This window comes from Panulirus ornatus, chromosome 15, assembly GCF_036320965.1.
Source record: "Panulirus ornatus isolate Po-2019 chromosome 15, ASM3632096v1, whole genome shotgun sequence".
NCBI lineage: Eukaryota > Metazoa > Arthropoda > Malacostraca > Decapoda > Palinuridae > Panulirus > Panulirus ornatus.
Genome location: NC_092238.1, coordinates 37,788,494 through 37,803,149, shown reverse-complemented (window position 1 = coordinate 37,803,149; position 14,656 = coordinate 37,788,494). Strand labels below are relative to the sequence as shown.

The following is a 14,656-nucleotide window of genomic DNA, read 5'->3' as shown; positions in this document are numbered from 1 at the left end:
ATACAGTTTTCTAGCCTCTCAAAAAAATATTGCTCCTTTTTTTTTCTTACAGCCTGGCTCTCATGAGCATATTTGTCCGTGACTGGGATCTTTAGCATGAATAGAGATCAAGAGATAAAATTTCTTCAAATAACAACTTTAAAAGTTTCATGATCCTTACCCATATGCAAATTAGACCACTTCTACCCTTCCTGAAAAGCTGTCAATCTTTGCTTAGGAGTGACATGGCCGATTAATTCCTTCCTTATAATTAAAATTACCCAATTATCATCATTTCTAGATAAAGAAAAGAGTTTATAACAGATCCCGTACAAGTCAATGTTTCATTAATTCAGCTCCTGCGTTAGAGCTTATGAATCCATCGTGGTTTGTGTTATACGTACAATCGTGTGTGCTGATTATCCGGACTCGGTTAGCTGCCGTGGTGAGGTTTGACAACCACAAATCCTGAGTCCAAGTGCCATGATGTAATTACATGTGTCTATTACCTCTGCTTCTTTGTTGTCTTGTGTCTTGTTTGGTTACTTTGTGTCCAGTTGGCTAACCCTCCCTCTTGTCTTTTTCCTTCCCAGGATGTAGCGACAAGAACCCCTCCTGCCCCGTGTGGGCGGCTAATGGGCAGTGCTACTCCAACAGAGGCTACATGCATGTCCACTGTGCCGAGTCGTGCCACCAATGCATCATCCAAGGTAAGACTGGGGGACCTGGAGTGTCTTGGTGCAGGAGCCAAGGCGTCCAAGAGCCTGGGATTATCGGGAGCTGGTAGGTGTCGATGGATGAAGGGGTATTAGTTGGGTAGTGAGTGCTGAAGAGCTCTTAGGTGTCTTGGTGCCTCAGAGGATTTCAGGGGAAGTCTAGTGCGGGTCTTAGGAGGCAAATATATGCCACAGGGTTCGTAAGGGATTATGAGATGGTCTTTGAAGATTTCCAGCAGGATACGAGGGTGACTAAAGGACGCGGTGGTTGTTGGGGAGCTGAAGAACGAGAGGAGCCGCCGCCTTTATAAGGGGCTAAGAGAAGTGTCTGTAAGGCAGTTAGGCGATGAAAGAGCCAACGGGTATCATAGAGAAGTAGATCTCTGAGGGAACTACAAGATGAAGTATGTTGGGAGGGACGGTAGTGGGTGTTTATGGGTACGGGGATGCTTCGGAAAGGCTTGATTATCAGGAGACCAGAGTGGTGCCCGGGGCTACAGGGATGTTAGTATGTTTAATGCGTGTCTTGGGGAATAGCGAGTGTCAAGGAGGAACAGCAAGTCTTGTCGGGCTAGGGACTGCCTGAGTGTCTAGGTCGCCTAGTCACTGTAACGAAGGATTAGATATCAGTGGCTAGTAAGTGTTTAGCGGTATAAAGAGGCCGGAGGTATACACGAAGCTAATAAAGTTTTCGTTTTTTGATGGATATCTTTCCCATCTACAGTAAGGGGAATTAGTAATCTCTCTCTCTCTCTCTCTCTCTCTCTCTCTCTCTCTCTCTCTCTCTCTCTCTCTCTCTCTCTCTCTCTCTCACACACACACACACACACACACATACTCCTCGCACTCTGACGAATGTGGTTTATAAAACGCTGGAAAAAATTATCACTAGGCAAACAAGTGACAACTTTCAAAGGAACTACTACTACCTGAGCGAGAGACAACACGGATTTATGGAAATGGTGTCACATATAACGAACCTCTCAGACGTCTAAGAAAGAGTGAGCTCTGTTTTAGGTGGACTGATTATGTGTATCTGGATGGCCATGGAGTACCGAACACTGTACCACACGGGAGGTTGGTAAAGAGGTTGGATCTCCAAGCAGGAACAAGAAGGAAACTGCTTAAGCAGATCGAAGATTATCATCGCTGGAAGGGAAGAAAGGGCGCACGTCAGAGCATCCTTCTCGAAATGGACTTGGGTCGCCAGGGAGTGGGGGTATAGCAAGGTTCAAACGTGGGACAATGAATGGCCGTCTCTTATAGGAATCTGTCTGGGGGATGATGTCAAAGCCCTAAGGACTGCGTCAACTTACGAGGGGGACCTAGAAGACAGAGCTCTCAAGCTGGTCTGTTACATGGCTGATGAGATTCAGCCCGAGTGAATGCATCGGAATGAGGATGGGACACAATGAAAGAAGGTCTAAACACGATTATCATCACTCACGAGATTATAAGCTTCAGGAATCTGTGTGTGAGAGGGACTTGGGAGTCGACATCATAATTAACCCGTCGCCAGAGCCCCACCTTTAGAATTAATCAAGGGAAACAGTCTGCTGTTAAATATCAAAAGTGTATTTACGTACGACGATAAGGACATACTCAACAAACTGTTCGCAATCCTATTTCAGGCAAGTTCTCGAATATGCTCTCAAGTTTGGTCACCGTCTTTAAAGGAAAATGATAACAGGGAAGTTGCAGAGGAGGGCAGGAGAGCAAGACCTGAGTTCCAACGAAAGGTTAGAGGACATGAATGTTTCCACCATGGGAGGGAGAAAATGAAGGCTGTGACTTGACCATAACCTTTGAGATTTTCAGACCAGTTTAATAACGTCATCAGTGAGCAGTTCTCCGAAAGATGCAAAGATAGAACAACCCAAGTCCATAACATGAAACTGAGCAAGCAACTTGTTAACGAAAAAGATATAGTGAAATACTAGTTTAGTGAAATAGTGTTACCCCTATACTGCCATATGGGAAAAAGCAAATCACTGGATTCATGTGGTTTGATAAGACGGTGAATGGGGACAGCAGACAAAAGTTTAAAAAGATTATATTACAGAATAGAAAATTCACCAGTGTATAACTCCCTCCCCTCATACAGTACGAATGGGTACTTACAAACAGGTAAATGCACTAGGAAAAAAAAACTCATGTGAAAGACAACGTGGATTCAAATAGGAAAGATCTTGCTTGACGAATCTTTCGGATTTCTTTGTTGTTTTTTTCCCCCCAAGAAAGTAATCACTCTCTCGGAACAGAGGGGGATGTGTGGGTGGAATATGGACCGCCAGATACCCGCTGATTCTGTCCTTCACGGAAGACTGATGGTGAAGCCAGACATCGAGGCTGGGGTCAAAGGAGGGCTACTTTCATGGAATGACCGCTATGTAATAGCTGGGTGGGAACGGTGACACACGTCGCAGGAGTCTGTACAGACTGGCCGGGGGATAACAAACGGGGGTACCTCAGGGTTCAGTCTTTGGTGGGCCCATGACTATTTCGGGTCGATGCAAAGGATCTGTCAAACGAGGCAGAATCGCACCTAAGGTGTGTTTTGCTGACGGTGCCAAATAGCACAGACTGTGAACAATTGCAGAGAGACCTGAACAAAATGCAGCAGTAGTAGGACAAATTGCAAGTGGGACCTATCATTAAGAAATTCAAAGTTACGGAGACAGAAAAGGTATTAGACATACCAGAGGCCGAACAATACTTCGTGGGAAACAAGAAATCACCGTAATGAGGTGAGAGTCCTAGAAGTTAACACCATACCAAATGTGGCACTACAACATCAAGGAATGTGGGATGTGAGGGAGGAAAGCCATCGTCCGATAAACATCAAAATCACCTTAAAGTAAACAGACGGTGGGATGTTTAGGAAGGTCATGTACGACGCACACAGGACCTTACCGTGGTATATGGTGCAAGAGTCTGGCCTCCTCTCATAAAGATTCGCACAGAACCTTTGAAAGAAGAAAAAGGGTTCTAGTACCAGAATTAAGCGGAATGAGTTACGTAGACAATCAAATGATTAATCAAATTTATCTCCAATGTTCATAATAAGAGGGGCGAAGGTGAGCCCTTGATCGTCCCACTTTAAAGCGAGTAATAACACACACACACACACACACACACACACACACACACACACACGCACACGTCTCTTGCTGTTGCTCTAACGCTGTTGTTACCTACAGACTCCCACTGCATGGACCTACACGAGCAGTGCCCCGCCTGGGCCAACAACGGAGAGTGCACCAAAAACTACGACTACATGAGGACGGCTTGTGCCCGCGCCTGTACCTTCTGCCAACCAGCCAAAGGTAAGTCCAGACCCCTGGCAACAGTAATTCTAGCCTCCAGATGACAGTAAGTCTAGACCCTGACAACGGTAAGTCCAGCCCCCAGCAATGTTGGTAACATCGCTGAGTCCAGACTCTGATACCTGAAACTCTTGACAATGATGTCGTGGAATCCAATCTCCTAACAACAGTTCGTCCAATTCCTGATGACGCCGAGTTCAGACCTTGACCATGTTATATCCAGCCTCTGTCACTGCTAAATCCACTTTCTGATAACTCTCAAATCCAGCTGGTGACACCATTACGGCAGACTCGACGCGAAATCCACCACCAAAGAACGGAAAGTCAACCCTCTTCTTGTTGGAAGTCCACCTTTTGTCAGCCCTAAGTCCAGGCCTTCTCATACTTGTAAGTCCATCTCTGCCAGTTGTAAGTCTGCCACGCGTACTTTCAAACACTTGACAGAGTCAAATGGGGTGAGAGCCTGGTGCTGGAAATCCTCTTCTCCCGTTTTATTTTTCCAAGAGAAGGAATACAGGAGGGGGCCAAGTGAGGATTTTTCCTTCTAAGGCTCAGTCCTCTGTTCTTGACGCCTCATATGGCAATGGTACAGGGTCTTATTGGGAAGTTCAACAAGGGATAAGAAGACTACTGGAAATAGTACTGAGGCACATACGAGGTTATAAGGTGAAGTCTGGGTGTAAGATGAAGACGTGAAGACGTGAGTGACATGGTTAGTTACCAGAGAAAAGACTTCACGGTATTAGGGCCAGCAGGATGGGAGTTCTTAAGCTCCACAGAGAACAGTAAACAGTGGAACAGATGATGGCCATCCGAAAGATCGCTAAAGATGAGGGTAAAGTCCATCTTACTCCAAGAAACCGCAGCGTCCGATAGGTAACGCCTACCTATGCCAAATGGGCGGCGATGACATCACTCCGCTGAGTATGAGAACGATGTTTCCGAGACTTGTTTATATTTTTCGACAGAAGATGTAATGCTGGCTGCAGAGGCTGTGGGACGGACGGGAAAGGGTGGGGTGTTAGGGGGGGGGGAGAGAGAGAGAGAGAGAGAGAGAGAGAGAGAGAGAGAGAGAGAGAGAGAGAGAGAGAGAGAGAGATAACGGTACAGCAGGTTATCCTTGCAGGTCAGCCGCAGGGAACGTCTCGTCGTCAAGGGAACTTCCAGGAAGAGATCTAAAATGTCGAGGATTGACCAAGCCGGTTTGGCCAGAGCGTTAGATGTATCCTGCATGGAGTAATACTACAGGATGGCGATCTAAATTTTCTGGAGTATAAACATGGATGTCTGGTTTTGAGGAGACTAATAGGAAGGGTGAGGCGAGATTAGGAATCCAAGGAAAGATTGGCCAGAAACGATACGGACACTAGTCCAATCAAATGTGAATCAAAATCAGTTCACATAGTAAAGAAGATTTTGGACGATAGTCCTCTGAGCTTGGTTTGGGAAAGTGTCAATTGGCTATTGTGATGCAGGCTGCAAGAAGAGTACCTTCCTCACACTTGAGGATTGCCAGGAACTTGAGCCAGGAGGCGTAGTGTGACATAAGTAATCTAATGATCCCTCGAGGCTGTGACTTGGCCCAGAAGGTCTAGCCGTAACTGGTTTGAGGCCCATGAAGGACACCCAGGAAGGTGCTGCCACGATATTTGCCCAGCGCTCCACGTCATCACCGAGTTGGTCTTGGACGTGTTTAGGAAGGCCAAGTGAACCTGTCCTGTTTGACTCTGTTGTGCTGAAGAACTGGCTCTTTCACTTACTTCATGACCAACGGGTAGGGAGGCGCTGCCAGGAGAAGGACAACGTTTAAACGAACGTACATTTTCTTCCAAACAGCGCCACCGGATGTCATCAATGGTGCTCTGTTGGAAGATTTCCCAGTATTGATTTAGACCATCTCCTTTCACACCCCTGGGTCACACGAACGCAGAAAAGAGAGGTTGACTGGTTTCCGATCTCCCTGGCGAACTAGAGCACCCTGTTGGACGACGTCCTTTGTGACAGCGATGCGTGATTCATTGTGCCATCAAGGGTATCAGGCTTTAGCTTCGGGGAAAGGTGTAGTACCACATAATCTTCGCAGGAAAAAAGAATGGATTCTGTGGACGAGATCATCATAAAGATCTTCCGTCGTGACTATCTCGTAGGTGGAGCACCGCAGCAAGAGGATTCTGATAAAGGTGCCCTGGTCTTTATTCGGGTGCTATAAAGAGGAATGAAAGGCAAGAATGATGATACCAGGAAAGTGTTCTGATCATATGGTAGGATGATACCAGGTTCCACCCGTGGTGGGATGGTCGACGATTAGCGAGGTTTACGTGGCAGATGCGTAAGGTGAACTGTGGAATATGTGTCCAAACCATCACCGGCGAATGAAATCACTGAGGATGGTACCCTTGGCAGACGATGAAAATTCGCAAGGGAAGGCATCAGAGTTACACCAAGATAGAGAGTGATCCGGTTGCCTTTCAATGGGTGAAGAAGGTTCGGGGTAGAAGCTGTTCAGGGACCATGTGTGCTGCAGAGAGAGAGAGAGAGAGAGAGAGAAGAGAGAGAGAGAGAGGTCGTTGGTCAATATCTTTTCGGAAACAGTTGGTATCGCATGGGAACTGCCAGGTGTTGAATCAGTTCCTGCTGCAGGCTTTCCCTGATATGAGCTGAAGAATTTGCTTGAGCCTCACGACACTGGGAAGGACCGGTACTGAGACATGTTAGCGAAGCAGCGAATAACAAGAAGGGTCCCGTGTAGGCAGACTCACGTTCGGGTAATGTCTATCGGTGAAATGGACGAGATCAATGAAGACTCCTAAAAAAAATGCAGGAAAGGAAGAGGTTTCCTTACCGTGTGTGTGTGTGTGTGTGTGTGTGTGTCGGGGGAGGGGATCACCATTATGAAGCAGTGGAGAGCCGTCATGAGAGCTTAAGGCAGGAAACTAGGAGTTCCAGAATTCACCTACTCATGATATTTCCTGAGGAGGTTTTAGACGACGGAAGTGGAGAGGATGGATGCATCAGTGGGTCTGGCCGGCGCGGAAGAAGCGAGAGAGGTTACCACTCCACGTGAGGACAATAGCCATCATCATGTAGCTCTAGGAAATATTCACTGTATCTTAGTCGCAGTGAAATTTCTAATATCGCCCATGTTCAAGAGATAAACAAATACAAAATATCATCTCGTATAAAATAAGACTTGAATAGATTTAAATAAATATAAAGAAAGCAAGCTGCATTCATCTGCTGCATAAAGATTTTCGCAAAATTTGCTGCATATCTGTAATACACTTCATCTCCCACTACTACTCAAGTTTTCGATGAATTCTATTTCTTTTAATAAGGATGCCATAATCGCCCAGTGTAAGTGTAACTGGTTTAAAACCTATTTCGTATCTCTTTATTTCAGATCACACCGTCCCCCATCTCAACGCCAACATTGTTGACGACTACTGGAAGAAGTTCAACTCTCTCAACCCCGCCCTTGCCAGGAGACACGGTTAGGTACCAACCAGGGAGACTGGTATAGGGGAAAGGGGAAGTAACACTGTGGCCAGGCTCCCAACTTAAACCGACAATATTCTCTGCAGTCCCCCCAAAATTATCAGGTCATCTTTACAGTTCTCACAGAAAACAAAAATATGAAAAAAAAAAAAAAATGCTGAGCTTTATGAAAATCCTAGCCCCTACAGGCACTCTCAGCTAGGCCTTCCTACGCTCCCAGCACCTGTAGGAGCTCTCAACTGACCCTGGCCAGAGTCCTAACACCTGGTGGAGCTCTCGACTGTGCCTGACGAAAGCTCCTCCAGCTCCTGAGGAATGTGGTGTTGCCTCTCAGCGATATCACGACTTCGTCAAGAGACCTGGAGGACGAGACGAGACATGCAAAATGAAATCAGCTCAAAGCCTAGTGCAATCCTTGCTGAGTCGACCGTGTCTCTCCGACCCCTAACTTACAGGGCTACGTATTCCCTTTGTTTTGTCATCCAGTCCGGGGAAAAGGGATGGCCTCAGTGTTCAGTGTATGACCAGTATCGATGATATACTTCATGGTGGAGTTCAACGACTGTCATTATATCAAGCGTGTTTCAATGTGGCTGTCAGGGATGATGCGGTTCTATGAGTCAAAGTTTAACTGTGACTGTTGGGAGTTCAGCCACAGTCTTTGTGCGTTTAAATCTAACTTTCGCTTTGGGAAATGACTCAAGATTTACTTGTCAGAGTTTAACCTTTGGCTGTTGGAGGAAAACCACAGTTTCAGTGATGTAAAGTCAAACTTAACTATGGCTGTGCCCTATCGTGACTTATTGCTTACCATGTTCTGGTCTCATGTCCATTTAGTTTTCATTCTTGTAGCCAAGCTACACATTTATGATTTGATTAGGGAAAGATCATTTGATATACATTAATCAAAATGCCGTCTAACGCATCCAATCATAATCATTATTCGAGTTAAGATATAGATTAGGATTCTTCTCTACATTCCCCTGTGTCTCTCTTCCGTCTTACTTTACTCCCACTTTACTGATACTTGTATTACAGTACATTTAGTACGTCTGTCGCGTTGATATTTTCCAAAATACTTCATCTCCCTTTCTCGATGACTTCCGGTGAGGGACGGTGATGTATGTGGTCGTCTTCTCTCCCACGAGTTACTCCTCTCACTCCAAACAATTTAACGTTAGTGTCAAAGGCATATTCTCCCCTTTAATTGTAATCACAATGTGTCATATGAGTTAATGTGGGAACGATCCTCCCCTTGGGCTCGCGACACTTAAGGTGTACCGTGTCGTGATCTCACGGCACTGTATAATCTTCAATGTGCTAACTTTACGTCACTTATATTTATCGTATGCTCAAAACAGTGGTGGGTTTGCAGTGTCGCGAGCTCACAACACTCTATCTTATATGCTTTATTATACTGGAGGGATTGCTCTGTCGCATGCTCACAACACTGGAAATGATGAGGTGTATGAGTGTCTGGAGTCAAATGGAGTAGGTTAGTCTCATGAATGGTGTGCATGTGAATGATGCAAGGAATATATTCGTCTTTAGAAAGAAAAAAGAAATGTATCAGTCGTTCATCAAAGAGGCAAGCAGACCAGATAGTTAATACCATTATATATATATATATATATATATATATATATATATATATATATATATATATATATATATATATATATATATATATATATAATCATCATTGATGATACTGAGATATTCAGGTGTGAAACGGAACCGGTTCTGTTTCGAAATGCAGATAAATTACCCAAAATATCATGGAAGGCTGGAGTTGGGCATTTTCCATCTACTTTCCATATCATGCATAAACACCGACAGCTTTCATCTCAAGCAATGTCCATGATGATTATAACATATAGGTTTCTGCTTACTTCACATAAGACTAGGTCATTATGGACCTTCTAACAATCACTGGCACTACAGCCCATGTTCACATAATGATAATCTGACTACGCTATGATGCCGTAGTTACCAATGTTTACTTGAGATGTCGTTGGCGAGCAGTTGTACGGACACTTAAGTCCGTACAAATCTTGGATATCATACTGTCCGTAGTTACAACGTAGAGAAGCACAAAGCCCATGTGAACAAAAGTGACGATTTAACCTGCCAGAGAACACCGAGGTATAATGTTACCAACATGTTACCAACACACACACACCCGACGCACTTATGCAGCACATCGCTGATCAGATCAGAACTACCACGATGAACGACATTATTGTCAAAGGTCTTTCATAGCACAGTTACTTTCACACTTTCGCTACCGAGAGCCGAATCTGTCTTTAAAGTTTATCTAGCTTCAGCCCACCACCACAACTCCACGTAAACCCGCCTCTAAGGGGTTTTACATACCGGTCTGCTTGACGTGTAATTGAAAGGTTTAACAGTTGCTTCGACTGAAACAAAAGCGGGTATGAACGCGAAAGAGAAGTCATCTGAGTGTTTGATATCACGGCTAGATTCAGGTGTGGTTATCTTTTTCTTTTTTTTTTTTACCATGGGCATTATTCCTATGTTAGATGTAGTTACTGTTAGAACGGTCTCATGCTATCTTCACGGCGATCTCTGTGTGGTTACTGTTAGAACGGTCTCATGCTATCTTCACGGCGATCTCTGTGTAGTTACCGTTAGAACGGTCTCATGCTATCTTCACGGCGATCTCTGTGTAGTTAGTTAGAACGGTCTCATGCTATCTTCAGCTCATTACTCAAACGGTGACAGGAACGGTACACGTTATCGTCAACTCGTTATCTGTATATAGTCATTAAACCTGTCATATGCCATGGTACGATCAGTCTTCCTTTCCCAGCACTGTTGCAGCTGGGTAAATCTCATCCATTTCACTGGTAGCACTGCAGCGGTGGGCTGATCACCTTCCATGTCACTGGCAGCACTGCTGCAGTAGGCTTATCATCATACATTTTACTATTAGCATTAATGCAGTAAGCTGATCATCACCCAATGTCATTAGCAGCACTACTGCAGTAGGCTGATCATCATCCATTTCACTAATAGCATTAATGCAGTAAGCTGATCATCACCCAATGTCATTAGCAGCACTGCTGCAGTAGGCTGATCATCATCCATTTCAATAGTAGCATTAATGCAGTAAGCTGATCATCACCCAATGTCATTAGTAGCACTGCTGCAGTAGGCTAATCATCATCCATTTCTATAGTAGCATTAATGCAGTAAGCTGATCATCACCAAATGGCATTAGTGGCACTACTGCAGTAGGCTGATCATCATTCATTTCACTGGTAGCACTGCTGCAGTAGGCTGATCATCATCCATTTCAATAGTAGCATTAATGCAGTAAGCTGATCATCACCCAATGTCATTAGTAGCACTGCTGCAGTAGGCTGATCATCATCCATTTCAATAGTAGCACTACTACAGTAAGCTGATCATCACCCAATGTCATTAGCAGCACTACTGCAGCAGGCTGATCATCATCCATTTCAATAGTAGCATTGATGCAGTAAGCTGATCATCATCCAATGTCATTAGTAGCACTGCTGCAGTAGGCTGATCATCATCCATTTCAATAGTAGCATTAATGCAGTAAGCTGATCATCACCAAATGTCATTAGTGGCACTGCTACAGTAGGCTGATCATCATTGATTTCACTGGAAGCGATGCTGCAGTGGGCTGATCATCATCCAGTGTCATTAGTGGCAGTGCTGCAGTTGACAGATCATCATCCATTTCACCGGTAGCACTGCTGCAGTAGGCTGATCATTCATTTCACTGGTAGAATTGCTGCAGTAGGCTGATCATCATCCATTTCACTGGTAGCACAAATGCAGTAGACTGATAATCATCCATTTCACAGGTAGCACTGCTGCAGTAGGCTGATCATCATCCATTTCACTGGTAGTACTGCTGCATTAGGCTGATCATCCATTTCACTTGTAGCACTGCTGCAGTAGGCTGATCATTCATTTCACTGGTAGCACTGTGCAGTAGGCTGATCATCCATTTCACTGGTAGCACTGCTGCAGTAGGCTGATCATCCATTTCACTGGTAGCACTGCTGCAGTAGGCTGATCATCCATTTCACTGGTAGTACTGCTGCAGTAAGCAGACCATCATTCATTTCACTGGTAGCACCGCTGCAGTAAGCTGATCATCATCCATTTCACTGGTAACACTACTGCAGTAGGCTGATCATCATTAATTTCAATAGTAGCATTAATGCAGTAAGCTGATCATCACCAAATGGCATTAGTGGCACTACTGCAGTAGGCTGATCATCATTAATTTCACTGGCAGCACTACTGCAGTAGGCTGATCATCATTCATTTCACTGGTAGCACGTCTGCAGTAGGCAGATCATCATTCATTTTACTAGTAGCAATGATGCAGCAGGCTCATCATCACCCATTTCAATGGTAGCACTGCTTCAGTAGGCTAGTAAACATCTTCTTCGTTTATAGTAACGCTGGAGTTGACTGATCATCATCCTTTTCACTGGTAGTACTGTTGCAGTAGGCTGATCATCATCCATTTCACTGGTAGCACTGCTGCAGCAGGCTTTGTCATCATTTCTGTTGCCGGTACCACAATTGCAGTAGGCTGATCATCATTCACGTCACTAATAGTACTAGTGCAGTGGGCTGATCATCATTCACGTCACTCTTAGTTCTGCTGCAGTTGGCTGTGATGCACAGCAAACCATCACAACACTGCCGGACGCCAGGAAGACAGATTCGTGGATGATATTGGACTTCCGTTCACATCTGATAACCTGTCCATAAAAGTCTCAAAGAAACTTGTTCATAATAGTCGCACGGAAGTAAGAGTGTTCACAAACAATAACACATCAACATGGTCCAAAATAATTTCATCTTTCCACTCGACACATCCCCCAGTTGAAGCTGTTGCCGTACCTATGTTCATGCTAACTCACCTCTATCGTGAACAATAATTACGTGAAATTCTATATATATTTCCTTATTAGAGATGTATTATGTATCATCAGATTCTATTTACCCAATATCTTTTATTCCTTCCGTTATTATAAGTTTCATGTGAACACAAACAGCTTGTTGTATGTATTTCTTTTTTTTTTATGAGAGAGCAGTGTCAGGAGACCTGCAGCTCCTCGGCACCAAGTAATGCTGCTAGTGTCAGGAGACCTGCAGCTCCTCGGCACCAAGTAATGCTGCTAGTGTCGGGAGACCTGCAGCTCCTCGGCACCAAGTAATGCTGCTAGTGTCGGGAGAAATGCAGCTCCTCGGCACCAAGTAATGCTGCTAGGGTCGGGAGACATGCAGCTCCTCGGTACCAAGTAATGCTGCTAGTGTCGGGAGACCTGCAGCTCCTCGGCACCAAGTAATGCTGCTAGTGTCGGGAGAAATGCAGCTCCTCGGCACCAAGTAATGCTGCTAGTGTCGGGAGACCTGCAGCTCCTCGGTACCAAGTAATGCTGCTAGTGTCGGGAGACCTGCAGCTCCTCGGCACCAAGTAATGCTGCTAGTGTCGGGAGACATGCAGCTCCTCGGCACCAAGTAATGCTGCTAGTGTCGGGAGACATGCAGCTCCTCGGTACCAGTGATATTGATAGTGTCGGGAGACATGCAATTCTTCGGCTTCAGTAATGCTGCTAGTCATTGTTTACCCTAAGTCATCCACCAGTGAATGGCATTTAATGTGCAACAGTTACTGGCCTCGGCCGACCACCCACTGTCCCCGCACACTATGACAAGGCATTACATCAAGATGCTCTTTGTTATATATATATATATATATATATATATATATATATATATATATATATATATATATATATATATATATATATATATATATATATATAATATATATATATATATATATATATATATATATATATATATATATATATATATATATATATATATATATATATTAGTCATGGAAAACACCTGTTCATACGAAACGTATTGAATATGCTTGTACAAATTATTTTATGATAAAATGAAAAGCAAATTAAACACGGTTGTTTTCTTATCCGCCGATGAAACTCAAGATTTTCCGGAAATGTTATTGTGTCTATACCTGATGTTAACTGGTGATCAGTAACCGATGCTAACTGATTATCAGGACTTGATGCTTACTGGTGATCAGCTCCTAATGCTTTTAATCATATACTTCCAAAAGGCTTTCAACAAATTTCCAATTGAGATACTGTAAGAAAAAACTGAAATCCACGGCAAAGGAAACTACACGAAGATAGTGGACTGGCTTAGAGTAACAAAGCAAAGATTGGTATCAAACACGAAAACATATGACTGGCTCAGACCTGCTGGGCTAACAGGGCTCCACAAGGCTCTTATATCTTTCATGATTTCCTACAGTTACATGAAGGCAGGACTCACCGGAAGAGAAATTCAAGAATTGTCGGTGACAAAATCGAGGAATAAAGCCTTGTCATAGAGAGACTGACTAAGGATTTAAATAGACTTGGACAAACTGGTCGTGTAGTTCATGACAAGTCAAATGGACTTCAAATCCATAAATGCATGATAATGCCTTCCGGCAAAAACTAATAGTAAACAGTATTTACAAGTATAAAATGCTCAGTACGCCATTATCAAATGTACGAAAAAATGGAGATAATTACTTAAAACACACAAAGCAATGACTATCTGTATATGAAGATGCAGATATAAGGTTATGTCTCAAACCCGGAGACAAACTATAAACCAAAGGAAACAATATTTACTTTCTCTAACGCACATCAGAACTCTTAGAATATGCAGTTCAGTTCTGATCACCAAACTTGAACGAAGATGGATAAAAACTTGGTAAATACAATAAAGTGCAACAAAACCAATTCCATCAATCAGAAATACACCTTATGAAGAAAGGCTGAGTAACCTAAAATAATTTTCTTTTTAAAAGTACAGTTTACGAAAAGATCTAACAGAAGTTTTCAAAACCCTAACTCTACAAAAGGCAGTTTCTTCACATCCTAAATTCATCAAACAAATAATGGTATGTCAGTGCAACAGTTTCCTCAGCTTCAGAGTGGTAGCACATTGAAATATAAATCTATCAGCAATTGTCAGTAAAACGCCCGACAGTACCTTTATACCTCAGCTTGGCATATTAATGATATCAGTCATTAG

The 14,656-nt window shown here is 43.8% G+C and overlaps 1 protein-coding gene across 2 annotated transcripts in view; it reads left to right on the top strand.

Moving 5' to 3' along the window:
* LOC139753860 (uncharacterized) overlaps positions 1-13,331 on the top strand; it is a 40,120-nt gene extending 26,789 nt beyond the window's left edge. Inside the window, exons 2-5 of one of the 2 annotated variants that reach the window (XR_011713781.1) lie at positions 573-689; positions 3,896-4,021; positions 7,422-11,706; positions 11,790-13,330. Coding sequence is in view for 1 of the 2 variants with exons in the window: in XM_071670801.1 (XP_071526902.1) it covers positions 573-689; positions 3,896-4,021; positions 7,422-7,516 (338 nt within the window). In the remaining variant the exon portion in view is untranslated. Of the gene's footprint in view, positions 1-572; positions 690-3,895; positions 4,022-7,421 lie in introns of both variants that reach the window. The other variant, XM_071670801.1, reaches the window with a different exon arrangement.
* The last annotated feature ends 1,325 nt before the right edge of the window (positions 13,332-14,656 follow it).